At 45.4% G+C, this 27,235-nt stretch overlaps 3 protein-coding genes across 3 annotated transcripts; all 3 read left to right on the top strand.

The window, feature by feature from the left end:
- Positions 1–4,959: 4,959 nt before the first annotated feature.
- Positions 4,960–5,494, top strand: LOC131213758 (large ribosomal subunit protein bL34m). Its single transcript, XM_058207873.1, has 2 exons — positions 4,960–5,168; positions 5,245–5,494. Exons 1-2 carry the CDS (start codon positions 5,146–5,148, stop codon positions 5,492–5,494), a joined length of 273 nt encoding a protein of 90 aa, XP_058063856.1. The 5' UTR covers positions 4,960–5,145.
- A 231-nt stretch (positions 5,495–5,725) lies between these two features.
- LOC131213741 (zinc finger protein 629-like) lies at positions 5,726–7,094 on the top strand. Its single transcript, XM_058207857.1, has 2 exons — positions 5,726–5,902; positions 5,972–7,094. The coding sequence occupies exons 1-2, from the start codon at positions 5,726–5,728 to the stop codon at positions 6,869–6,871; spliced, it is 1,077 nt and encodes a 358-aa protein (XP_058063840.1). The 3' UTR covers positions 6,872–7,094.
- A 1,902-nt stretch (positions 7,095–8,996) lies between these two features.
- LOC131213937 (uncharacterized) lies at positions 8,997–26,073 on the top strand. The gene is made up of 9 exons (XM_058208171.1): positions 8,997–9,095; positions 10,366–10,539; positions 12,855–13,251; positions 13,356–14,693; positions 14,736–15,162; positions 15,243–15,669; positions 15,745–15,914; positions 16,115–16,297; positions 20,633–26,073. Exons 3-9 carry the CDS (start codon positions 12,871–12,873, stop codon positions 23,524–23,526), a joined length of 5,820 nt encoding a protein of 1,939 aa, XP_058064154.1. The 5' UTR covers positions 8,997–9,095; positions 10,366–10,539; positions 12,855–12,870; the 3' UTR covers positions 23,527–26,073.
- Positions 26,074–27,235: the final 1,162 nt, after the last annotated feature.

Raw genomic sequence — 27,235 nt, 5'->3', positions numbered from 1 at the left:
ATGACAGGTGATTCGTTGGTATCAGTCGGGCAAGGGCACGTGAATTTAGAACTATGGCATCGACGTTTTGGTCATCTGAATATTCGAAGCTTAAAGGAGCTGATAAGTAAAGACATGTGCATCGGTTTAAAAGTGAATGATCGCGAGAAGAATGCAGAACACATTGTCTGCGAACCGTGCATGATGGCCAAGCAAACGCGAAAACCTTTCAAATCGCGTACGGAACAGAGATCATCGCGTGTTCTAGAACTTATACACTCGGATGTTTGCGGACCAGTGAATCCGATTGGTGAAGGCGGCATGAAGTATTTTGTTACCTTCATAGATGACTGGAGTCATTTTGTAATGGCATTCCCGATGAAATCGAAGGACGAAGTCTTCGATTGTTTCCAAGAATATGCAGCTCTAGTATCAGCAAAATTTGGTCGGAAAATATCACGATTCCGGTGTGACAACGGTGGTGAATACAAGAATCGTCCATTTTTGGATTACTGCAAAAGCAATGGAATTCAGATAGAATGGACAGTGGCTCATACTCCAGAACAGAACGGAGTATCCGAACGAATGAATCGTTCCCTCGTTGAGCGTGCACGAGCAATGATCGAAGATTCTTGTGTGGACAAACGTTTCTGGGTCAATGCAGTGCAGACAGCTGCGTATTTATTGAACCGCAGTCCCTCCAAAACAATCGATTCTGAGATGACTCCATTTCAGCTTTGGGAAGGATCGAAGCCAGACGTTTACAAACTGCGAGTTTTTGGGTGCACTGTATTCGTCCATATTCGAAAAGAGGAACGAGACAAATTGGACGCTAAATCGTGGAAAGGAATATTCTTGGGTTATGCACACAATGGATATAGAGTATGGAATCCAATGAAGCGCCAAATAGTGCATGTTCGTGATGTAGATTTTGTGGAATCTATACGAAATGAAGATGATCAATCGGCTATAAAGGAGTTGCAGGTGATTGAACAGACCAATAGTTCTGAAGCAAAGTCGACATCGAAGGACGATAGTTGTGATGCAGAAGAATCTGTCGAAAATCATGATAGTGATAATGATTTGATAGAGTCTGGGTCAAAGCGCAATCGAAAACCCCCTGCATGGCAAGCTGACTTTCATATGGATTTTATGGCATGTGCAATGAATGCTATGGAATATGTTGAGGATCTGCCTAGAACATTGGCTGAAGCCAAAACTCGGAACGATTGGCCGAAATGGAAAGTAGCCATTGAAGAGGAGATAGCTGCTCTCGAAAAGAACAAGGATTTGGGATTCGTCATCAAAGAACCAGTGTGTGTATACGAAGACAATCAATCAACCATGAGGATCGCCGAAGAGTCAAAGGATTTTGGACGCATCAAACACGTTGATGTAAAGTTCCATTTCATTCGGGATTTGATACGCGATGGACGTATCTTTCTCAAGTATCTCCCGTCTGCTGATCAGCCCGCGGATCTGATGACAAAAGGTCTACCCGTTGCAGTATTTCGTCGTCATCGTCTTGGCGTTGGACTAGAGGACTGCAGGGCTGAGCAGGGGTGTTGAATATACAGCCCTGGCAGCACTGTGAATGTTGGCAGCACTGTGAATGTTGACAGCACTGTAGCTGTCAAAACGACTTTCTTTTCTTCTGTGCGTAATCTTGCAGCGTAAAGACGTTCTCCAACATATAGCTCGCTGTTGTAGCGGCTGCTCTATTGTCCCTCCTCACATACGGGGCAAATATCAATCTGAGCATCTTCCTCTCGCACGCGGCTAAGAGTGTTTCATCAGTTTAGATAGTGTCCATGTCTCAGGAGCGTAGTACTGGGATTATGAATGCTCTGTTTAACCCCAGCTTCGACCGTCTTGGTTCCTTCCCCAGCTTCGAAATGACGAGGTTCGTTGCGGATGCAAAATTGATCATCCTGCAACCATTATCGTGTAGACTCTGTGTAGACTGTGAAGGCTGATGTTTGGCGTTGAAGTCACCCAGAATGATTTCTCATATCTGTGGCATCTGTCCCGTTCCTTTTGGAGGATGCCATAGAAGTAGTCTTTGTCCTCCTCAGTTTTGTCTTCGGTAGGGGCATGAGCGTTTCGCAGGCTGATCTGGCAGAATCTATCTCTCAGACGTAAGGTCCATAGCCTCTCATTTAAGGGTCGGAAATCGATGATCGCCGCCTTTAGCCGTGGACCAACGGTGAAGCCGGTTCCAAGCATGTGGTTGCGGTCGTAGCATCTGTAGTAAATATCGTAGCTGCTGCCACGTCTATTTTGCGAACCACTTTCTAGCCAGCGCATTTCTTGTAGTGCAACGATATCCAGTTGCAGCGCCGGTTGGGCCTCATCGATTTGCCTCAGGATCTCAGCTCCGAGCAGAGCGCGTACGTTCCATGCCCCTAGTTTCATGACCGTTTTCATAGTCCTTTTAGTACGTAGCATATAATCGTCATCAAAATTCCGGTGTCTAGATTCACGGTGTCATAGATTAATGCTTTTTGAAACACTTGGTTTTGAGGGCGGGGTTGTTGGCCCCGCGCCAACCCCCTGTCACGCTGGAGGGCCACGTGACGTATTATTTAAAGTTCCTAAACGTCGTGGGACCCTTAGGGGGCCTCGTTGCCGAGGCCTTCCGACCCGTCTAAACTCAACCATACTCACCATCCGCCCAAGAGATGGGAAAGTCCGTAGTATACCCAATCTTGGATATTCGAAAAATATGTTACCGTTCTGTACGACACGGACGTGTTTGGGAGGATTGAGGGAGGAGGGCCTATGTATCCTTCAAGAGACGTCGGAATCCGTCCCCATTCAAGAACGACGTCCAACGCATGTGCTAAAACGAGGAAGGATTTGGCGGAGTGCGCATATGTGGCCTCGCTTATCTCAGCGAGGCTACTCACGAATTGATAGAGGGCGCAACAGCAGCAAGTCGTTTAGAGATCGGGGATGGTCGCTGTACCTAGAAGAGTCCGAGCCCGGAAAATTTCCATGAGAGATCCACATCTACCGAATTGGTTTGCTGCAAGGATGCGACAAGATGCGAGTGTGTGAAAAACAATCGACATCAACGTTTTCAACAGTTGGGCATTTCACACAGTTCTGTGATGCGACTTTTACTCAATAAAACCGTAAACATGTATAAGAAGGATTTCACACCACGTACAATACTGTGTAAGGACGCAGTTGGAAATATCATAGGAGACATGGCAAACATAAAAGAAAGATGGGTTGATTATTTCTCAGTATTATTAAACCCCAACCCCAACGCCATAACCCATCGGGAAACTACCGTTAATAGGGACGAAAACTATGAAATGCCAACAGAAATAGAGGTAGGAACGGCCATAGCCCAACTCAAAAATAATAAAGCTGCTGGTATGGATGAGATATCCGGGGATTTACTCAAACACGGCGGTAACAATCTAGTCATCGCGATGCACAAACTAATACTGAAAATTTGGACCACGGAGTGCATACCCGAAGAATGGCGAAAGAGTATCATAATACCAGTATACAAGAAAGGAGACCGCCTGGACTGTACTAACTACAGAGGGTATTATGTGCGGCATACAAGGTGTGAGCCAAGGTGCTGGAAAACCGATTAAGACCAATAGCGGAGACCATTATAGGGGAATACCAAGGTGGTTTCAGACCGGGAAGATCAACAGCTGATCAAATATTTTGTGTCAAAAATATTCTCCAGAAATGCTGGGAATACAACGTCGACGTCCATCAAATTTTCATTGACTTCAAACAAGCCTACGACAGTATAGATAGAAGCAGCCTATATACTGCTCTAGTAGAGGTTGGTATTCCCAGCAAACTGATCAGAATGATCCAGCTCTGTCTGTACGATACCTCGGCTTGCATCCGAATTAACGGAGAATTATCGACGAGCTTTCCGACAAATAGCGGGCTGAAATAGGGAGATGGGCTCTCTCCTATATTGTTCAATCTTGCCTTGGAACGAGTGATCCGCATGATTCCAGTGGACACAAAGGGGACACTCTGCACTAAATTGACACAGATAGTTGCATATGCGGACGACATTAATATCATGTCTCGATCACAACGGTTGGCCACAGAGACCTTTCTGCAACTGGACAGAGCTGCAGAACAGGTAGGGCTCCAAATAAACATGGATAAAACAAAGGTCATGACACAGTTCCGCAGACAGCGCCCCAGAGACAAAACAATATATCTACCTATCACAATCTTGAGAATGTCGGAAATTTCGTGTACCTTGGGACCAACTTGGCAGAGGATGGTAGTGAGGAGGGCAAGATAAGTCGGAGGATCCAAACAGCCAACCGGACATATTTCTCAGTGTTGCCCATAATAAAATCCAAGATAATACACAGGCAAGCCAAGCTGAGACTGTACAGGACAATAATCCGCCCTGTCCTGTGTTACGGATCAGAAAACTGGGTCCTAACTCAGACCCAAGAAAACAGGATAAATGCATTCGAACGAAAGATCCTCAGAAGAATCCTAGGCCCAATAAAGGATGGAGAATATTGGAGGACCAGATATAATAGTGAAATTTACGAAACATATGAGGATCCGGAAGTCGCGGCGATTATAAAAAAGCAAAAACTGCAATGGGCGGGGCACATCGTGAGAATTAACGAGACAAGGATCCCAAAAAAGACGCTATTGGGAACGGTGCACGGCAGGAGGCCAGTCGGTAGGCCGAGAGCTCGATGGGAGGATAGCGTCCGTAAGGCCAGCGAGGACCTGCTCGGTGTAGGAGACTGGAGAGGCAGAACAGCTTGCCGAGATAGCTGGAGAGACAGTATACAAGCGACCATAGCCCGAATCGGGCGTTCGCGCCATCCATAGATAGATAGATAGACTTTTACTCAAAGAGCTTGCCATGCAGCCGTATGAAGTTCAATTGGCGTAATAGCTAGAGACAATTGATCATCCGAGCCGTTTACGGTGCGCAAATTGGGGGAAAGAACGCAAGCAAGCAACAAACAAGCAATCAGGCAAAAACCAATGAGCAATTCTTCTTCTTCTTTGGCACTACAACCGCTGTGCGGTCTTGGCCTGCACCAGAAACAATGTTAATGTCAATTATCCCTGGTGCTATCCCTGGTGCAAAAATTCGTGCTTTCCGTAGTTTTTAAGCTTTTTCGCGAGCAACTTTACAATATGTCACTAGTGCGGTCATTTCAGTGAGTATCACAACTGGTCGGAACTAATTGCTCGTGCCTTGCTTTTCACTACTGGTGCCTTTTATGTAACCTTCAGGATTCTTCTACCGAAGCTTCCATCCGTGCCATTTATCGGCGTCAATGTGGCCAACACAGTTACAGATACTACATCAGGCGGTGCGTGGGGGCTGCTTTTGACGCGTACCGTAATGCGGAATCACTTTCCTCGAGCACGCGAAACCAAACGAGTGCGAGTTCATGGCTGGCTCAAGAGAATGTCCACTCCTGCAGGGCGGCGTATATTGATGCGGCAAATACTCAAAGGGAAGCACGTACTATCGCACTGATGTGTTGGGATGGAAAATGCTTCTGGAAATATAGAATTCCGATGAAATCCGCACTACTCTTCCGATTTGATTGTTACCGAAAAATGGATTCTGCAAACAGGGCTGCCAACGCGAATCGAACCGGTTGAATAACCGATTCTTGACAGTACTGTTGCGATTCGGATGTTTGTTTACGAATCGTTGATGCTTCCTACCTTTAAAGTTCGTAAGCATTGCTAGCCGATTTTAGAAATGGACGATGACGAAGAAGTAGCTATCGAAATTACAGTCTCCAACTTGAACACCTGTTGTATTACTTGTTTGATTTCCCACGATGACAACGTTTGTGTGGACCTTGCGGACTCTTACCTGACGTCGGATAAAAGCGTTCCAATTGTAGATGCACTTAAAAAAGTGACCAACATCGATGTAAGTTTATCACGAAGTGCTAGTGAGCCATCTGAACGACCAATTCCTTTCAATCATTCTATCCGTCAGGTTTCTTCGAACGAAAGCTTACCCACTAGAATATGTGGCTCCTGCTTGGAAAGGTTGGACGGTGCCTATTGCTTCATCCGAGACGCTTGCGCCAGCCGCGTAATACTGCAAGACTATCTACGCACCAAAGACGACGGTTACCGGTTAGAGCAGGACCAGCAGCCGGAAGATACAAACACTGTTAATGCCCAAGACGAAGCAGAGGTCCCTGACGATGGAACACAAACAGAAGACCCAAACGATATAAGTGCACCAACCGATAACGGTAGTAGTGATGCAGGGTCCGATGACGAGAGTACAGTGGATGAGATAAATGCTGTGAACATCATCCGACGGAGATTAAAAACAGAAACGGGCCGGCCACGATCTTCGACTACTCCGGAAAAGGGGAATCGCAAGCGAAACGCAAGACCCAGAACAAGGCACAAGTGTGACGAGTGTAATTATACTTTCGCACGGAGCTCCAACTTGGTGGATCATAAACGGCTTCATATGAATGTGAAACTGTTTTCTTGCGACTACTGCGATAAATCCTTCGTTCAGGTCGGTAATTTGAAGACTCACATGCGAACGCATACATGCGAAAAGCCTTACGTCTGCCCGCTGTGTGAAAAAGCGTACACGCAATCGAGCACACTCAAAACGCACATGAATTCACACATTAACAACAAACCCCACGCATGCGACACGTGCGAGAAAGCCTTCACAAACAGCTCCGATCTCACCAAGCACAAAGCGACCCACCGTGAGGAAAAACCGTACATGTGTATGATCTGTGAGAATCGTTTTTTCACTCAAAAAGTACACTTGCGGTCGCACCTACTAAGGATGCATCCGACGGTTGACCTAGCCAAATATATGTCTCTGGGGAACACAGTGCCGCTAAGGAACACAGTGTAAATTGATAAACTAAGATCAATGTTTTTTCTCTCTCCATGATTAATCCTTAGAAATCGGAGGAATTCAGGAAGTTTCTATAAAACAATCAATTAAAGTGAAGTAAACTTGTTTTTAACGCAATTTAAAGCGCATGGTGCGTTTCTTTTCGTTTCATCCGTTGTGTTGCAATATCCTGAGACGGTATCAATGCATTTGAAAATGTATGACTGATTTGTTGCACAACGAACCGTGCTTTTTTAAGGCAAATTGACCAAATAAAATCCTAAAGTATTCAAAGGATTGTTGAATAATAAAAAAAGATAGACCTTTTGAGTTGGTGGTGCCGTTTTATCGTAATATGATATGTCTGACCAACGCATTGCATTATATGTTCAAAAGAAGTAGGGTTGCTGCTGCCGGATCTTGAAGAATTGCTCTTTTCATTGCTCAGTTCTCGTTTTTACGGGCGGGGAGTTGTTGGTCCCGCGCCACCCCCCTCTGTCAGCGCCGATATCGGGAATCGAAACCATGGCCGGTTCCCCAACCGGGGAACCAACCGGTCCCGGGATTCGAACCCTAATCAGCTGCGCTGACAGCAAAGAGCGTTACCGACTACTCTATCAGCGGGGCAACATTTGGAAACAGCCGTTTTATCGTTTTTTGGCTCCAAGTCAAAATAATTTTTATTTCGGAAAACCAAACAATGGATATTATTAATTTTGCAAAACTCATTGATTCCTCATATACGAAACAAAATGGTTCAGCGCTTTATCATAGCTTCACTCTGAAAAAACGGTTGAGGCTATCATTATGAAAAGCAGTGTACTATTGGTATTAATAAAGGAAGCTGAACAGTCCTCTGGCCATTCCTTGGAAACCTCCTGCCGAAAGGGGGGCTAATCCACAATTATTTTCAACAATATACAAAAAATCATTGTGTACGACATCCCATCATGTGCTAATACAACGCGTTAAATCCGATGCTGGAACACAGAGGATTCTACTCTGTATCCGTGGCAAAAAGGTAATCGTTTCAGCAAGGTTACAGATACGTGGCCGAATTCGGGCCACACAACTGCACTGCATCTAGAGTTCGCCGTATTGAACATCTCTAGTGCAGTTGTTGGCAGTTGAAAACGGTCCCTACTTGTTCACGAATACTTTCAGCTGTTGTACTGTTTGGTAGCAGGAAAAAGTGGAGAAATGATGGCAGGAGGGTTAACGTTTTGTTTTGGTAAACAAATCGAGCCCTACCGATCGAGCCATTTGACGAAAACAGGCACGCACACCCATGAAAGGATAGCTGTAGTACCTTCGTGTGTGCGATTTCTGTCTCAGGCTTTTTCGTCTAAAGATCCACACTACTATAAGGGTAGAAAATCTGCTTCCCATTTACTTTGTACGCTCCATCGTACGCCCATTGCAGTCCATGCAAATTCAACCTTTTAAGAAGGCAAATGCCATACAAATTGAAATCTCGGCAAATCGCGATGTATCCCCAAACCAAAACGACTAAAGGAGGGAGATCTGTAACTGCGTGTTAGAAAGAAAAATCGATAGCCATAAATACGACCAAGTCCTCTAAAATTAAAAAAAGTTGATAGCCGAATAGTGGACTGACGTAAAAAAAAAAAAAAAAACAATTAGCGATAACGATAGCCACCGTCAGCTTGACAATGTGTGTTGTACAAGCAGGACGTTTTCGTTTTGCGAAGTATCGTTTTCTATATACAGTTTGTATTGATAGCCATCACCAGTTGTGTTCATAATGGCGAACACTGTTGCTGATGTCCTTAATAGTTTTTTTTAACGAAGCTGGTGTTCTCAGGTGGGTTATCAACTTGTCTTTCTGTAGACCAGTTACAGATCCTCCGTCTTTGGGTAGGACGGTAAAGAGAACAACCGCAAACGTCATCATGCTGATGATAACCACTAGTAGCTCACACACATTCTCTCCCTGGTTTCTCTCCCTTTCGTTCTGCTTGGTGTGTCTGTCTCCTTCTTTGCATTTTCACATCGTACGAGACATACACATCGATGCCGTTGCTGTTTCATCGGTGTATTGTTTCGCGCTAGCTCTGTGTTTGGCAAAATCCCCATGAAACAGAGCGGGTGTAGCAAGCACAGAGAGTCAGTGCAGCGAAGAGTACTGAACAGATGGCTGATTGACCACTGTGCATCCGATTAAGCCGACTGTTATCATTTTGGTCAGTAACGGGTAGCTTTAATCGCGCGGTGGCCTAAGGTAGAGTTGGAATTGAGAAGGAAAAACATAATAGTGAACTGCCAACATTACCAAGTGATACAAATATAACTAAAATAAAAAGGACTTACGGGTGGATGTGTGTGTTTGAAAGAGAAAGAGAGAGAGAGAGCATAAGCCAATGTGAAGTGGTCAGCGGAGCAGATATATATTGACATAAAGTAAGGACAACTGGCATAAATTAAGGAGTATGGCAGTAATAAGGACAATGAAACAAAGTGAATCAATTCGAGAAGACTCATCCTTTCCATTGTTTCTGCGAATGTCAACTTTTGTTTGACGTATGGATTTTGTTTGAAAAACAAAGTTGCTTGGGGTCAGAAAGGTACGAGCATACCATTACGTTCTGTGTATTTTCATAAGTGGAATAGTGAGTAGCAATGTTGCTGCATCACACTAATACAATCGTAAGGTGTTAAAGCTTGTGGATGCATTGTTGCCGAAGGCACGGGTTGTGTGGCGGGGATGGAGCTGTGAAGAGATGTAGGTCAACTAGCCATAGTCAGAGAAGCTGAAGTCAGTTGCCTACTAGATCACTGCACCTTGGCAACATAAAATCCGGGCGATACCTAGTCGTTGCCCCTTAGTCCGGGAGCTAAGTTACATTAAAAACGTAAACAGAACGATGACCTTACTACACCGCTGTCATTTGGCGGAGCTTCAGTTTTTCAAATATAGAGTTCATACTGACAGCCATAGCCATGCAGTTATTTTATAATGGCGAAATTACTCTGACTTTATGTAGCCAAGGCTCTCGATGGTGCTAGCAGGCAATTGAGTTTAAGAGAAACCACTGATTAGTGTGGAAGGCCTTTGTTAGACGGTATGAGGGCGCGTGCATACGCAGTACCAAAGTATTCCTATCGCGTAGTATGCATCAAGTAGTATCCCATCACGACAAGCTCAAAGTGAAGGGAATAAAGCGTAGAAAATCAATTTAACATATTTTTTACCACAGTGCCCGCGCCCGCGTGTGTGTGTTTAGATTTAAACAGCATTGTAAGCTGCATGAAAAAGAGCGAGGGAGAAATCGTTCTGTCAAGCGTCATCAACAGATGCTACTGCTGCTCTGCCATCAACTGGGAACAAACGCACGCACACCCAGCTGCGACCACACTTACACCCGTCCACAGTTAATGACGCAGTTTTTTTTTAATCATCCCTGCTTCGCATTTTGTCCCGTGCACCGTGTATACTGGATTCACTCTTTGACCTGCTCCATTTCGTGGCTCTGAAATATCGGGCATTACAGCTTTGTGTCAAACGACCTGTGGATACGTGCACCTTTGGACACATACGTGACATAGGTTCATCAATCAACACGTGCGCGCCTGTTATAGGCGAAGTATGAACGGTGCTGTTGCCGTAGCACGGTAGTGTTTGTGATGTGCTGGTGCTGGCGGTAGTATAAGCAACACTCGAAAAAGTGAGTAAGAAAACATAGAGTAACAAGACTCTACTGCACAAGACGGAACAATCGAAACCTTTTTTTGTGTCGTTGTCGCGAGGTGGGAGAAGTTGAGCAACTTTGTTACTTTGTTCTGACGCGCTGTCTGGCCGAAGGTGCCACAACATACGATATTCATACATTGGGTGAAGGTACTTTGATGTATACACTCGTCCATGCAAACACACGCACACACGAGCGTAATGTTCCTTTGTTTTTCAGCTGATGGCACATGGACTACGCATTTGCTCGTACGGCAGGCTGTGTTTGTGGGAATGATCTTATTTATCAGTAGGAAGGTTTTTTTTGTTTACGATCTGATTGTTAAATGTGTTTTCCTCGTTTTTACGCTCACAATTTAACTCTTCTTCTCCGTTGTGTATCCTCATTGACCTTATATTTAGCTTTTCCTTTGCGGATTGCGTTTGTTTTGCAACGATGGTGATGGAGCTGTGTAGTTTATTTTTTGTCTAAGCCAGCCTCTACCTAAGTACCTATCGGTCGGCCCGCCCCATCACTTGCGCTCGTTGCGATGCGCTCACCCGGTAGATCAGGCGCCTGCTTGACCGTTGGCCAGGATCTGGCGTCACAGGACGACTTATTCCGATCCACCGCCTCGTTGATTTGCTTGGGCCAATCGCAGCAACCATCAGCGCCAACTCTGTCCGTTGTGTCGCGTATCTTCCACCGCTTTCGATGCCCCGGATCTGCGACTGCAGGTTGCTCGCTCGTCGCTGGTGGTGGCAGTGAACACCTGCATCCGTGGGCGATACCTTCAGCGTCCATTGTGTTGTTGCCTGCGTCGTATATCAGCTGTTCGGCTGCTGCTTCTCCGTCCAAGGTTCCGCCACTGCTCTTCTCTCCGCGTCTGTTGAAGCTGTAGCTTTATAAGCAGCATGTAGCACCATGTTAAACGGTGTAAGAGCGGAGCATCGCGTTCCTCCAGTAGTCCTTCGTTCACGCTGGAACCACCGGCTGTAGAACATTATCTGTGCTGCTAGCTCCGCGTAAGGTATCATATGCAGTCAAGGGATCGTGTAAACTCTTTATCGTATAGGTACTCTTGAACTTGGTACTCTCGCGAGAGTACCTGGTTCAAATGGAAGTCCCTGTGGCCATGTCCGCTGCTAGCATGGGCTGACGGCTGGGCGCCTGTACTCCTCCTGCCAGAGGTTGGTGGTGGGCTGATTGAAATGGTTCGCCATAACTACTAATGATCTGTCGCCGTTAAGAGGCAAATACTACTATTACTATTACTATTACTGCCAAACGTCTCTATAATCAAAAGAAAAAAAATCTGTCTCCGTTGGTTGGCACAGTTTTCGGTGACAATGTCTGTCAGCATTTCTTTTCACGAGCTTTTTCAAATTATGATACAAGCTCAAGAAAACTGCTTACTTAGGTAACTCTACTCTCTCCGCCACTTAGCTGCTATTTCTGAACTTTTGGTCTTTTTAAATCATTTTGCCATATTTTTGTTCATGTGCTTACGTTCTCGAGAAGCTACACTTTGCCCCGACGTGGCCATCAAACGAGTCATGCGGGTCCGAGCCATCAACAAAAACACGCGAGTGCTTGCGCGAAAGCCTTATGCAGTTCATCGAAACGTGTTGTGCTGTTTGTGTGCCAGCTGCTCCGGTGCTCTATCTCTTTTATTCGTGTTTTCTCGTTCGTTCTATTTCTTGCTTTAAACTCTATAACTTGGTTGTAATAAATTTCAACATTTTGTGTGATGCAACGCTCGCGCTGCGCACAGGGCTTTTCGCACCGCGCACCTTGCACTGTTCTGTGCTGTGCGTGCAGCCGATAGGCAATTCTTCTATGCAGTAGCCATATATGATCGACCTTTGGCAAGTACATTGTGCTTGTCTACACATGACCAAGGAAGGTTCGTACGCATTTTGAATACATGAGTCAGGGTTTTCACAAATTGTATATCTGTATTTTACAGAAAGGTCACTGTAGTAGTTCAGCTTGGCGAAAGCTAGTCCTACCAAATTCTTGAGCGCGGCGTTGCTGAACATTAATTGCCATTGTGCTGGATCTGGGTGTGTTTACATTTCTGTTAATAGTAGCCGTTAGATTGCATCCTGCTCAATTTGACGCAGTGCTGCTACAATGCCATAAATCACGGCCCAACTTTTAGGAACGCTCGCAGAACACCATTACATTTTCAATACGAACAAATGCAACAGCATTCAAATGAAACAAACATTCGAATCACGCTATATACCAAAATCGTGTTTGAAATATGTGTTCTCACTAACAATTCTTCTCACTCTGCTGTTGAACAGAATATCGCCAGAGAAAATGTCAGCCGACTCGCACCATCGCGGTAGCCGACCGGCAACCTCCGGAGCCGCATCAGGGACGATTATGCTCGGTGGCGGCAGTGTCGATAGCGGTGGTAGTAGTGGCAGTAGCGCTAGCGGTGTGGTTCGATGCATTCCGACTATCGTTCCGCCCCAGGCCGTGAGCGATCGGTCCATCATCGACAGTGTGGCTGGATTCATAAGCGATGTGACGTTGCAGGCCCAAACCCCACCGGGTGACATCAAAGATCACATCATTTGGGTCCGGTTCGAGAGTACAGCGGACATCAGCGATCCGTCTGTTGGCGACGACTGGGAGTTGGAAGGTGGTATCGCCCCGCCACTGCTCCTTATACTGGGTTACGTGACCGGTGTACAGGTAACGTGAACGACAGGGGAAATGCCCTTTTTGTGTTATTTCGGCATTTTATGCATCTCAGTCGTATTAATTTTCTTTCGTTTCGGTCATTCGTGCTTTTACAGGTTTGGGTCGTAGCGGCGAACGGTGAAGCGATCGAGGTTCTTTCCTGGCGTCATGGTTCAGTGAAGTGTCTGCGTGTACTGCCAACGCCTGCGGTGGAGCTGGCGGATGGTGGCGGGCTGGTTGCGACTCAAGTGCTAGATCCTCACGCCCACAAGCGACCGCTGATGGCGCTGTGCGAAAGTGGTGGCGCCGGTGCTGCCATTCCACCTTATTCGTCGCTCAATTTCGTCTCGCTCAAAGACGGCGAAACGGTACGGAGTATCAAGTTCAAGAGCCCCATCGTGGATGTGCTGGCGAACCGGGCTTCCATTGTGGTGACGTTTGCCGAGCGGATCGCCGTGTTTGACGCGCGCACGCTCGAAGACCGGCTTACGGTGACCACTTGCCACCCGAGCCCAGGCCTTAATCCGAACCCGGTAGCCCTGGGGCCACGGTGGATTGCCTATGCCGAGCGGCGCCTCATTCCTTCGAAGCGTTCGAGCGGGGGGTGTGAGGGTGACGGAGTCACGAGCTACACAGCGACGGTGCTGAATGCGGCTAAAAGCCTTGGCAAGGGTCTGCGCGAATTAGGGGAGCAGGTGGCCGCCGGTCTAACGGGTAGCCATCTTGGGTCCAGCCTTGGAACTGGTAGTGCAGCAGGAACAGGCGGTATTGGTGGTGGTGGAGGTGTTGCAGTTGGTGGATCGGGGGGAGGGTTATCTGCAGGTCTCGGTAGTAGCGGCAGTGGCGGGGTAATGGGCAGTGGCAGCGGAGGACATGGGTTTATTGCCGACGGAGGCGTGACCGGTGGCAGCGTAGGGAGCGGTAGTATCAGTATTGACGCGAGCCAGCAGGCTGGGGTTGTGACCGTGCTGGACATCAAGCACCCGATCCGAGATGTGAGCCCGACTACGGGAACACCGATCGCGTGCAACGGTAATGACCCAATCGTGGCCCATTTTGTTGCCCACTCGGAAGCACTCGTCGCACTGACTTTCGATGCGCCCGGTATGCTGCTGTTGACGGCCGACCGCCGAGGGCACGACTTTCACGTGTTCCGTTTACAACCGCACCCCAGCGGTTCATCGCTCGCCGCCGTCCACCATCTGTACATTTTGCATCGAGGCGACACAACGGCCAAGGTACAGGACGTGTCGTTCTCGCTTGACTCACGATGGGTAGCTGTATCAACGCTGCGTGGCACAACCCACGTGTTCCCCGTCACACCGTACGGAGGCCCAGCCGGTGTGCGGACGCATGGTTCACCGCATGTTGTTAATCGACTGTCACGCTTTCATCGTTCGGCCGGTCTATCGATCGATGCGCGGTCGAGTAGCCCCATTTCGCACGCTGGTGGTGTTGGTGGAGGCAGTGTTGGCATTGGAGGCGGATGTGGTGAGGGTGGGCTTGGGACGCATCATCTAATGACTGCGACCGCTTATGCTAATCCACGGACTCCGCCGTTTCCCAATCCAACCATCGTTCAGCCGTTGGCGCAGCTTCGCCAGCCCGCCAGTCTCACCACCCACCCCCACCACGGAGGACACTTGGCTGTCGGTGGCACGGGCAAGGGCGGTGGAAACGGGCACGGGCACACCGGACGGCAGCGAAACTCGTCTTCATCGTCGGCCGACGATCCGGCTGTGAAACCGTTGCGCGTTTGTGCGACGTTCGCCAAAGGGCGTTCATGGCTGCTCGACGCTCCTGGGGCGACCATGCGCGACACACCCGCCCACCGAATTCAACGCAAATCTCTCGATTCCCTTTTCATTTTGGCAGCGCACGGAGCGCTCATTCAGTATGATCTGGATCCAAAGCACGTTTCAGGTGAGTAACGATCGGTAGTTGAAGACAATCGATGGTTTTGAGTTGTTTCTTTAATATTCTTTTTTCTTCACGGTTGGTAGGAACGCCGAGGGAGAAGATTTGCGATGATACTCCGATCGAACTGGAGGTTGAAGCGAAGGCACAGTGGTGCCTGCAGCGTCAGGGGACGGCATATTCTAACGAAATTCAACCACCACTACCAGTTGACAACTGGCTTATCAAGGATAGGCTTCTCGATGGCGGCACCACCAGTGGTGCAAGTGGTGGGGAAAATTGCGGTAGCTCATCCCTCGAATACCCAGCCTACGATCGAATATACCATTCGAGCGGGTCATTGGGCAATGAAACAAAACAGCAGCAGCACGAAAGCGCCGGCAGCATACAGATGACGGATCATGTCGACGATCGTTGGCTCTCGCAGGTGGAAATCATCACGCACGCCGGACCTCACCGCCGACTTTGGATGGGGCCACAGTTTATGTTCAAAACGTACAATACGCCGAGCGGGTAATTTTGGATGCGTAACTGTGAAAGAGCAAATTGTTTCTTCATAAGCCACCACGTCTATTCTTGCCTTCGCAGCTCACCATTATCGTCGATTGATACAGATGCGGTGGAAGTTTCCTTGGCCGTGGGTAGCACCGGTGCCGGACCAGGCGTTGCCGCATGCGGTACTATCTACAGTCGCCCCGCTCGCTCCAATCCAATGAACATGCCTTTGGCCGGAGGTATGAGACAGCAATTCTTTGATGCATTTTTGATGCGGATCGTGCAGAATGCTTATTATATTTTCAATTCAAACTTTTTTTCTTACTTCCGTCATTTCCTTTCCATTTCCCATTTTTTCATTCATATTTGCATGCTCATTTAACATCTTCCATTCGGTATTTCCTTACCGCTATAATCTCTTACGTTATCGGTTTGTTTTCTCCGTCACTTTTATTTCTCGACCTAATATGCGAAACAGGTACGAACTATGAGCAGAGCCCACGCATAATGAACATGAATGAGTTTCGACACCACGAAAACCTGGACACGGAGTTTTCTTCGCTCGGCCCTATAGAATCGCAGTTACGCGAGGATCTGGCAGATGCGATGCGCGAATCACCCCTCACTACTAGCCGTGACGCCACAGGTACGCAGTGTAGTTTTTATAGGGCCTCCTATCTCAAATACACAATCAAACAAAAACATACGCGACTATTCGACTATCCAACCGATTCGCTACATCCCCCAGCCTCCTATCGTTCCGCACGTTGTGTTTCGTTATGTTTGTTTCATGATTTCCTTTTTGAGCTGCTTTTAGCTTTTGTTTCTTTTTTTTTATTGTCTGTTGAAGCATTAATTATCAAGGGCGATCATTCTCAATCCGACACCATCAATAATTAAAGCGTTCGTAAAGTACATCCCTTCCTTGGGGTGAAAGTTTTGTATGTACAGTTTATGCCGAATTTTGTATATGTTAAATATGTTTAATTTTGTTCGCAGGGTGTGTTTGAATTTTATGTTGTTTTTTACAAGCGAACTATCTATTTCACATGCATCTTTAGTTGTGATTGCTCTATTTTAAGGTTATTTTCATATTTTACCTGAATCACGCTCTAATTCTATACTGTACTTACTATACTATAGTATCCTACTGTACTAACTATACTAGACCATACTATAACTATCACCGACATCTATCATGGCTATCACCATTATCATACATTCGCTATCAAATGCACCTTCCGGTAGCGGTAGTGTCATTGCAGCTACGGATGTACTTGTTTAGATTACAGAGGTCTTTTTCGCAAGTTTTATTGTTTTTCAAAATATTTAAGATTCCATTTTCAATCTTAGAAGAACGGATTGGGTCGTATGTAAACTTAAGACTCTTGTCAAAATGTTTTAGCATGGTCATCGGCATCGAGGAAGTGTTTTCTACGCGGTAACGTCTAAGCAATAAGATGCAGCAACGTCTAGCCACCATAAACGAAATTCATGAATGCGACACTTTATACTGCATAGAATGTTTTATTCGTATGCCAATTAGTACTATTTTGACAATCGTTAGAAACATTTCGACAAATGTCTGAATCCAAATGTTTATATCAATAGATCGAACTAAAGGAAAAATTGTATACTTTAAGCCCGTTCCACACTCTCCATCTCCGTTTCTTTTTCTTGATTTTTGTTTTTTAATATGCTGTTCCCACGGAACCACGGTGGGTGGGTAGGGGGGAACCTTCTATTGATCTCCACCAGCAATCCACCCGCCTTTCGGTACATCATGGTAGGCTGCAGAGGTGGGAAAGCAATTGTTCTTCACCCTTTACTTCTTCCAATGATTGAAAAATATAATTGCGCTGTTGGGCTTGAAATGTTTATTATGTCAATGCTTATGGTTATTACTACTTAATTACTACTTAATAGAATGCTTTCTTGTTAGTTGCTACTGCTTGCTAGTTTGCTGCTAGCTAGCAGAGCTGAAGAGCAAAACTGCGGCTCGCCTCTTTCTAGATATCTCGATCTTGAGTCAGCCCGCCACATCGCTTGACGGCCATTGCGGCGTACTTTTGGACATCCGCTTAGGCGTCGGTAAGCGCTTAGTGCCATCGTGCGATCTTTCGGCGCCTTGGGTTGCCTAGGCCATGGTGTGATAATAACGTTGCATCGGGTTTTGCTGTGATCAAGAACGATCTAGGAGTAATTGACGTATTGTCACAAGACAATGAAGAAGAAGAGACCAAAACAAAACCAGGAAAACGAGAGAAGTGATAAGGTTTCGACACAAGCGGCCAGCGCGTATAACATCTTTTTCCTGTATTATAACAGGAAAGAAAAGAGGTAATAATTGATTGATTCTTCTTCTTCTTTTACGGGAACAACAACCGCTGAGCGGTCTTATCCTGCACCAGAGACAATGTTAGTGCTCTGATGCTTTTCTATAACGGTTTTGTTTTTACGGGCGGGGATGTTAGCCCCGCGTAAACCCTCCCTCTGTCACACCGGTATCGGGAATCGAAACCATGGCCGGTTGAGTGACAACCGGTTCCGTAATTCGAACCCTGGCCAGCTGCGCTGACAGCGAAGAGCGTTACCGATTGCTCTATCAGTGGGGGTAAAATTGATTGATCAATTGATTTAATAATTGATTGATTAATTGATTGTTTTTTTGTTTTGCGTTGTTTATATATTGTTGTGTTTATATATTACACCTGCGTTGTTTGCTAATTGTATTCCGCATACATCGAAGAAATTTCTTCTTGTTCCTATAACTTGTGCATGTATGCGTTATGGAAGATAGCTACTCTACGTTCAAACCTTTTTTCCTCTCTGCCCCACTGTCAAGTTGCTGGATCGAATGAGAAGGAATGGGAAAGAATGGGAAGATTAAGGAACTAAAAACATAAAAGTGTTGCTAAAAGACATCGACTAAGTGCGAGAATCATAATGCAATAGAAAAGTAAAACGTAGAGACTATCATAAGAAATATTACATTTTACATAAAACGATGATAATATTACTTGATTGATTGAATCGAATTGATTGAATTGGTTGAATTTATTTGATTGAATCCAGATTTTGCTCCGTTTTATGCAAACGGAAAGAGGCGCTACGCATGTGGTTCAGCTTTGCCGCATGGATTTCTAACCTCTCTATTACGTACGTTGCCGAACCATATGCTTGACAAGCTAACTAGTCATCGCTACATGAACGCCCCACCCCAACATACGATATTCCCATCCCATTCTTTTATGTTTGCAAGCCAGTGTTGGCACCAGATTAAAGTTTTTCGTAAATTTTCATTTGCTATTCGGTGTCTTACCTTAACTATCTTGTATTAGTTTATTCCTTTTACAGACCAAACGGTCAGGCCTGAACAATTGAAAATGAAAACTATACATTATAACAATATATAATAGCACTACTTTCATCAGTAGTGGCTCGCTCGTTTCATCAGTACGAATCCGACTGTTAACTTTTTTCACCAGTGTGTGTGCGTGCAGTCCTATATTTTTATGAAATGTTGTTTCGCAATAGTTTGAATTATTATATGCCGTAGTTGTGCAATATGCAAATCATATGGATTCCGATCCGTGACCCATAGTTTTGATTTTCTATTTTAGTCATCTGTTAATCTCACAGAATATAGCTGGTGATGATAATGGCATTTGAAAATAACGAACTCTAGATCAGTTTAGTATTTTGAAGGTCTGGTTAAGTAGTAAATCCACACCTCTACAAACACACAAAAACGCTCTGTCACAGAAATTCTATAGACATACATAAGCGAGATTTTTTACACCTTTGCGATAATTAACGCAGCTGCAAACTTGCTTTTGAGATACGCAAAATTTGATTAAAAAATTGCACGCGTTTGCATGTCTCACTCATGGCGTTAATATCATTAGTGAGATAAAGTAAACTTAATGCGAAAAGACTTGTGGCTGTATACTAAATTCTGTCAACATGCTCTATCTACAGTATGTTGCTAATTATTGCAAAAGGTCTTTTATTCATTGCAATCTTTTCTTGTAGTTTGTTTTATGGTTTTCTTAGTCGATTCTTTCCGCTGTAACATATTCTACTGTATCCTCCTGTGCCGTGTTTATTTTCGTATGTTTACTGCTTCGTATGTCTTTATTGTAGACAAGTTTTTTGCAACCTTCACATTTTTCCTGCGAATTATGCTCTGTGGTCTAGTATTGTTAATTCGGTTGGAAAATATGAGAACCTTCGTTAGGATGTTTTCAATCGTTCCATCTCTTCCCACCTTTCATGAACCACGCTCTATTTAACTTTTATCAGTTATTCCTCAATGCGGTTCATTTGTTATATAGTGTGATTTGCAATTTCATTCATTATCTATTATTTCGAAATTCGCTTCCTATTAATTTGCATATTCTCGCAAATTGAAACATTATACAGGAAAAGGGACACTTGGTGCGCGCCCAGCGTCAATGCCATAATGATTTGTCAGTAAAACACCGCATATAGAATACGAAGCATACGAAAATAGAACGAAACACAAACAGGAAAAAAGCTACAAAACAAAACTGCAAACCCATAAAAAGAAATATATAATGTGAGCAACGGATCTAAAACAACCTTGCCACTGGCTTCTTTCTTTTCTCTTCTCTTCTCTTTTTCTTTCTGCCTTTCTTTGTTTCTTTCTCTCTCTCTCTTTCTCTCTCTTTCTCTCTTTCCAACTCTGCCTCTCTCTTTCCCTCTTCCACTTTTAACCTTCGTGTATCGTAAAACATCAAAAAACCAATCGTGGAACGACACACAATCTCGTTAACGTATGCGTTTACTCTACTACTACTACTACTACTACTACTACTACAACGACTATAACTGCCACTACTATTACGTTCACTTTCCCCTCGTCGGAATAATCGCGTATCCATCTTTCAATATCCAACGTCTCCCCAACCCCACCTACCGTTTTCTCTCTGCACTTTGGATCGGTCGCAACTCGTAGGCTATTCATCGGCACCAGCAGCAACGTGTGTCCATCAACAGCAATATCACCATCCACATCTGCAGCAGCAACACCAGCAGCAGATGAGTTCATCTAGTAATCACTCATTGGCGTCCACACACACCACCACAACAGGCCTCTCGTCGGTATCGTCGTGTTCGTCCACCTCCATCTACTCGTCAACACACTCGCTCAGCTCGATCTGTGACCAGCAGATTCAAATACACCATCAATACCAACTGCAACAGCAACAGCAGCAGCAGCACTGCTCCACTAACAAACTTTGTGGTGGAGCGAGCGTTGGTGGCCCATGTAGAGCTGTTCCAACAGTAGTTACGGATACTGCAACGGGTTACTTCGAAGACAAACTGCGGCAACAACAGGGAGGTAATGGAAATCAACAGAAAGGTGCAGTGGCACTTCATCATCACTGTCGGCAGCAGCAGCAGGAGTCGGCACGAACCGTGTCCTCTGGTACTAGCTGTCGCAACATGATCATCGCCAAGGTGGTTAACCCACTCGGAACGGTAACGACGGTTAGCACGATGACAGCGGCGGCGTCTACGGTTGGTGCGACTGGTCCGGAGAGCATCGAGTCGGACGAGCTCATGCAAGAATGCGATGAGGCGTACCTGTACGAGAACTGCGACGAAGCACTCTTCCGCCCCGTGGTGACGGTGCACGCAACAGGTGCAGCGGTGCATGTGGTCGAATCACGAACGTCTGATAGCCGCCTGCGGGGATCTTCGCTAGACCGCATTGCCAGAGTGGATGATTATGTGGGATTTGACGGTGACTACGACAAACGCTCTATTAGCCAATCAACCTCGCTAATTGGTCGGGATCTGATCGTGCCGGTGATTGAGGAGGAGCATCTTTCGCACACTTCACATGTCATCAGCAACACTACTGCCATAGGAGACAAGCAGCCAATGGCACGAGTAAAGCGGACAGTGACGACAGCTCCTAAACCGGAATCCCATATTGATGCTTGCGACGAAATCGACACCGCGAAGTTAACAATCGACGGCAAGCGCGGCACAGCTGTTGCATGTGTGCTTGAAGAGTTTGTCAATGTCGAGTTTCCGGCAGAGCCAAGGGAACCATTGTCCAAGACTGACAAGAGCGATATAAAGGAGCCGCCGCCGAAAGGGACGGACGCCAAGGTCAAGTCTGCCAAACGGACCTCTGTGCCGTCGTTCGGCGAGGAAGAAAAATTGCTTACGACCACTACCGGTGGAGCCTTATTTGAACGAAAGGGCAAAAGAGAAGGTATAAGCGGCGGCGGTCTCACTAAGCATGGAGAAGAGAAGCATCGATCGGTAACCGTCTGCACCGGTAGTAGGAAAGCGGCTCATCCTGCGGTGGTGGTTCCTAAAGAAAAGAGGTGCCGTGACCAGCGGATATTCGGGTTGCTTCCGGTTGAGCAGGATGAGGCAGTGGCTGGAATCACCTGTGCTATTGCCCTGCCGCCACTGGAAGCACTAAAAATCGACGATAATGAATTGTTCGGAGAAGATAACGACAGTGAGCTGTCCGCGTGCCAGCCAAAATGCAGGCGATCGTGGACGGGAGTACGAAATCGACAGCAGCCGAAGCCGCCACCCACGTCGTCATCTTTATCGTTGCGCGAAGCGCCGTCCGCAAACCTGTCGACGGCGGACAATGACGAATTTCACGATTTTTCAACCAAGAACGAGATTGTGGACTTTGCACCGGCACTTCTGCCACTCCGTACCACCGACACTACTGTGGCCTCTCCTCCAGCTGAGCAAGAAGCACATACAAGAGAGAGCACTTTGATCAGCTTCGAAAGTCCGCTACAGGAGCGCGATATCCTCTTGCTGGACGAGCGGGAGCAGCTACAGCTAACGGACGAACGAAATCAGGTCAGCGATCAAATGCAGAATATACTCCACGGTGGTAACATTCTGTTGGCAATGTGCTCCAGCCTGCACAAAGCGTCATCGTCTTCAGAACAACCGTTCAGCCATCGACAAAGCACTGCGATAAAAGAAGTATTAACCGAAGGACAAGACTCGGACTACAAAAGCCTCGAGCTCGAGACAGACGTTATGTTGTCGGAGGTAAATGGAAGAAGCGCCCTATTAGGACTCGAACCTAATGGTGGTAGTGGTTGTATCAATCTGGTTGTTGCCAATCGACCTGCTGCGACCGGCAGTGATGTTGAGGACATAGCGGAGGAAGATGATCAAGAGGAAGCAGAGAAGGAGGACTACGAGGACGATGACGTTACCATCAACTCCAACAATGAGCCGGAAGAGGAAGCTGTGGAAGCTACGACTACGATTACCGCCAGTGATTGTGGTGGAATTACAAACAAGCGGATCCGAAAGCGCGGAGGAGCACGTGCGGCTGTCAGTTCACCACTTATTCACGATCACATTGGCGAGGACGGTGAGAAGGAAGATGAGGATGGAGAAGAGGCCGCTGATGACGACGAGGAAGAGGAAGACGAGGAGCTACAACCATTGATCTCCGGTAACAAAACATTTTCCTCGTCGCTGTCCGCCACGACCTGTGCGAAGGCACTCGTCTCGGACAGCGTTTTCTCTGCTCAATCACTCGCCGGTTCCACAACCCTGCCGGGGAACCAAACGACTTGTGGGGTGCTAAGCAGTTCCAACGCCAGTGTGCAACCGGACGTAGTCAATAATCGGTCGGACGCTGTCGCACTATACGCGCTTCCAACCGTGGAAGGAACAGTTGCATCGAAAATTAAGATAACCACCGCAGTGACAACGGTATCTGGTGGTGGCATCCAACAGCAGCTGGCCTCGCGACAGTCGTCATCAACGTGTGGCGGTGCAACTTGCAGCGGGACCGGAAATGGGAACGGGAAATCAAAAAAATCTAAAAAAAAACGCAAATAATCAACGCTAGCGAAGCGAATGATGCTAGCCGTAGCGTCATTGCTGCTGATACTGTTTTATGTCGTTGATCCATTGCTATGGGCTTTCTCTCTTGCGCGACGCCTTCTCATGTGTTAGGATTACGATGCGTGTGTAACGTTTTTGTATTGTTTGGGGTGGTTTTTCTGAATTTATTCAACATGTCCCGCAACACACACACACACACACACACACATATATATATATATATATATATATATATATATATATATATATAGAGCAACCAACTTGCTGCCCCATGCACTTCTGTCGCCTCATTTATTCTCCTTTCTGTATTCGGGCGCCGGTACATAAATATTTTACAAGGCGAAACCGAACTTTGTTCGTAAGCGAACGTTCACAACAGGGAATGCTTGTACTCGTCCATTGCATCGGTAGAGGGAAATGTGTTTCTCCTTCACCATTTTTTCACTTGACGCTTGCTGCTGCGGTTATCCTTATCGGTAGTTGTCTTACCTGTCATGAAGAGGTTGGTACCGTTTGCTTTGCGCATGCCATTTGAGTGTACGTGTGCAGTGTCACAGTATACGTTTTAAACGCCGCAGGTCCTTTTTGTGTAAGAGTTATAATTTTTTTATTTTTCCATGGATGCATCGACAGTAAAACATCATGGCGCAACTTAATTTGTGTAATGAAAGCGCCAACCAACAGTAGAAAAATCTAAAGTCATGCAGATGGGAAATTAAATTTACTCACGCCGACTACTTAAGCAGGATTGATATCTGTCTTGTCTAGCAACAAATATACCATTATAACCACTCGCTCAGAGTGATTACATTGATTATGTGGTTCTTGATAATTTGTACTAAGAATGTTTGTTTTTTTGTGTTCTTGATTCTCTTAATAGGGTCTTGGATATAAATGTTTAATACATAAAGATACATTTCTTACATTGGATTCATGTGCGAGGGTATCTATTGTCACTAAACCAAGATGCAGTAGAACCTCTCGGTAAAAGTAATGGTGTACTTTGGCATCAGGCAGCATGTGTTGAACAGGGAATCGTGTTGCCCGTAGGTGTTATTATATTACTCCAGCTTTGTGTAAGCTGTCGGATGAAATATTAGAGCACTAGCCCAGGCTGATAAGTAAGTGAACTTATTTTAGTAATAGAACAAGACATTTTATTCTGTTTGATCAAACTATTTACGGAGAGGACGCATTCTTGTTCTTTTAGATTGCAGTTTTTTTACTTCTTTCTTCATTTTCTATTTAATTTTTGCTTTCAATGCATTAGTTGATCGTATAGAAACTCCTAGTAAGCTGTCAAAAATTTATATACAACCAAGAGAATTGAAAAGGGCATCAGGAGTCCGAATAAAAATATGTCACTTAAGATTCTAACCGCCATACGGTTTGCTTAGTTGTATTCCCCATGAAATCAGATACGTTGTCAGATAATTGTTTGTTTTTGGTTTTGGCAACTGCTATTATTTTTAACTGCTATTCAGTTACCTGTTATCGAGAGATCCGTGTGATGGAGATGTGGGAAAAACATGTTGCAAACTTGAAAATACAAAAAAGATAAGACGATAGGTAATACAGTTATTCTTAAACAGGCACCAGAAAGTGTTTAAAAAAGCCACCTAATTCTAATATTTTACAATAAAAAAAGTAGAACAACCGGCAATGTCTGCAGCAACAAAAAATCATTAGATAAGTTGTTTGTGAAGCTGAATAAAGGTAAAGAATCCCAAAAAGTATAATACGAAGGCATAATTTACACATCGCAATGGGATAGAAAAAAGGGTAGACATCGTTCAGAAATAAGCGAATAAACACAGAACAAATAGCACCAAAGGATGCGTGTGTGAGGGAAAGGCGAACCTAACATAGATTGGACAAAAATAACACTAGGCAGATCTGATGTGCGCAACCTAGAGCCCCAATTAAGGACCGAGAGGACAATTAAGAACAAATAGTAACGAAGCAGAAGGAAAGAGAAAATGAGCGAAAGAGTAAACTGGAAATATAATTCAAAAATAAGTTAACAAGATTCAAAATAAGTTCAACACAGAAAACAAAACAAAAAATTATAAAAACCCATAAAATGTGATTATTTATATATTTATCGAAGAAGCAGTTTAGCGTTTAGATTGAGCATCGATAGGTGGTCAAAGCAAGATGCGTAGAATTGTTACGTGTTCGACTGTAAACCTATGAGTTACAATTGTTTTATTTACAGCCAACATAAACTTAGACTCGATAAAGAAAACAGTTAGGGCAGAACACATTGTTTAGACCATGGCATAAACACATGAGAGTGAGAAAAAAAAGATCTAATTTTTGAGTGAAAAATGAGAGAAAGGGAGAAGTGGGAGTAAGATAAACAAGGATTTTGCAGTGCAGTGATCCAGGTTATGCGAAAAACACCGAAGAAAAAAACCTTTTTTCATTGGAAGATCTGTCGTTTATGAAACGTCTTACAAAGTGGTAAAGAAAAGCATAAGAAGTCATGAAAAAAGAAATAGAGATAATAAAAAACGAAAAGTGAGAAAACTTATAAACGGACCCATATATATACTACACACCATCATGCGTTTTTTTAGTTGTTGGCATTTGTGCCGATGTCCAAACTTTAAACCAGTACGACGCGCAATCTTCTCGTTCACATGAACTACCGGAAGTTTATAATCTTATCCTTCTTTCTTGCAATCGCAATCTCCGCCATTATCATCATTATCATCGCCATCAGGTAGAGCGCATATTCGTGTTCATTTCATCCTAAATCGTTTCGCTTCCTTGCACAGATGGTCCGGTACTGATGGACGGTAGTGGCGAGTGTACTGCTGGGTGTGGACTCAGCCTAACCGGAAGCCTCCTCGATGGCTCAACTGGAAACCCCACGCACCACCACCACACCGGTGCGCATCTTGTAGGCATTCTTCAGACGGGGGGTGGTTCCGGCAGTGCAGGATCATATAGCGGTCTGCAGTCGGCACTGTTGCATCTGGATCAGGAGGACATAAGCAGCAGTAGCTTTAGTTCTGCCAGCCGGGCCTCACTTGACATGGCCCAACCCTCATCATCGCCTCCAACTACTTTATTCGACGAAAATTTCCTCCACTTCCACGGCGACTCCAACGGATCCTTATAATACATCTCCTACCAGGTCGGACCCAGAGCCGGCATTCTAAGTACGCCTTCCACAGTCACACCAACGATTGGACCGCAAGAAGCCAAACCGGAACCGCCAACAGTTGCTAGTGGCTCCCAACACTACTACCAACAAATGATTATGCAGCCCATCGTTCGACCAAAACAGCAGGAGTATGAAGAAAAACGCAGGGGTATAGTACCATCGGTGACAGCTTCCAACCACACGCCAGACCATGGTTGTATACCGCCGGCCCTGGTTACTATTACTAACGACGATTGGCTTCAGACGCAATCGGTTACGGTAGTATGTTTACGGTTGTACCAGTGGATTGCGGCCATTATAAAAAGTTGTATGCCCCGATTGGAGTACAGCTAGTTAACGGTAACGAATAATAGCAAGAAAAATAAGGAAAGGTAAAAACAGGTGATAGGGTTCTGTTTGTTTAAATTTCTACTTGGTTTTCTTGTAAACAATACCTGTTTTGTTTCATTCATTTATTCATTACAATATCGCAAAATAATCCATCAAATCATAGGTGAAGTATGGGATGGCGAATCGATGCCTTGTGAT

This window comes from Anopheles bellator, chromosome X (assembly GCF_943735745.2).
Source record: "Anopheles bellator chromosome X, idAnoBellAS_SP24_06.2, whole genome shotgun sequence".
Taxonomy (NCBI): domain Eukaryota; kingdom Metazoa; phylum Arthropoda; class Insecta; order Diptera; family Culicidae; genus Anopheles; species Anopheles bellator.
This window is presented reverse-complemented; position numbering and strand designations above follow the sequence as displayed.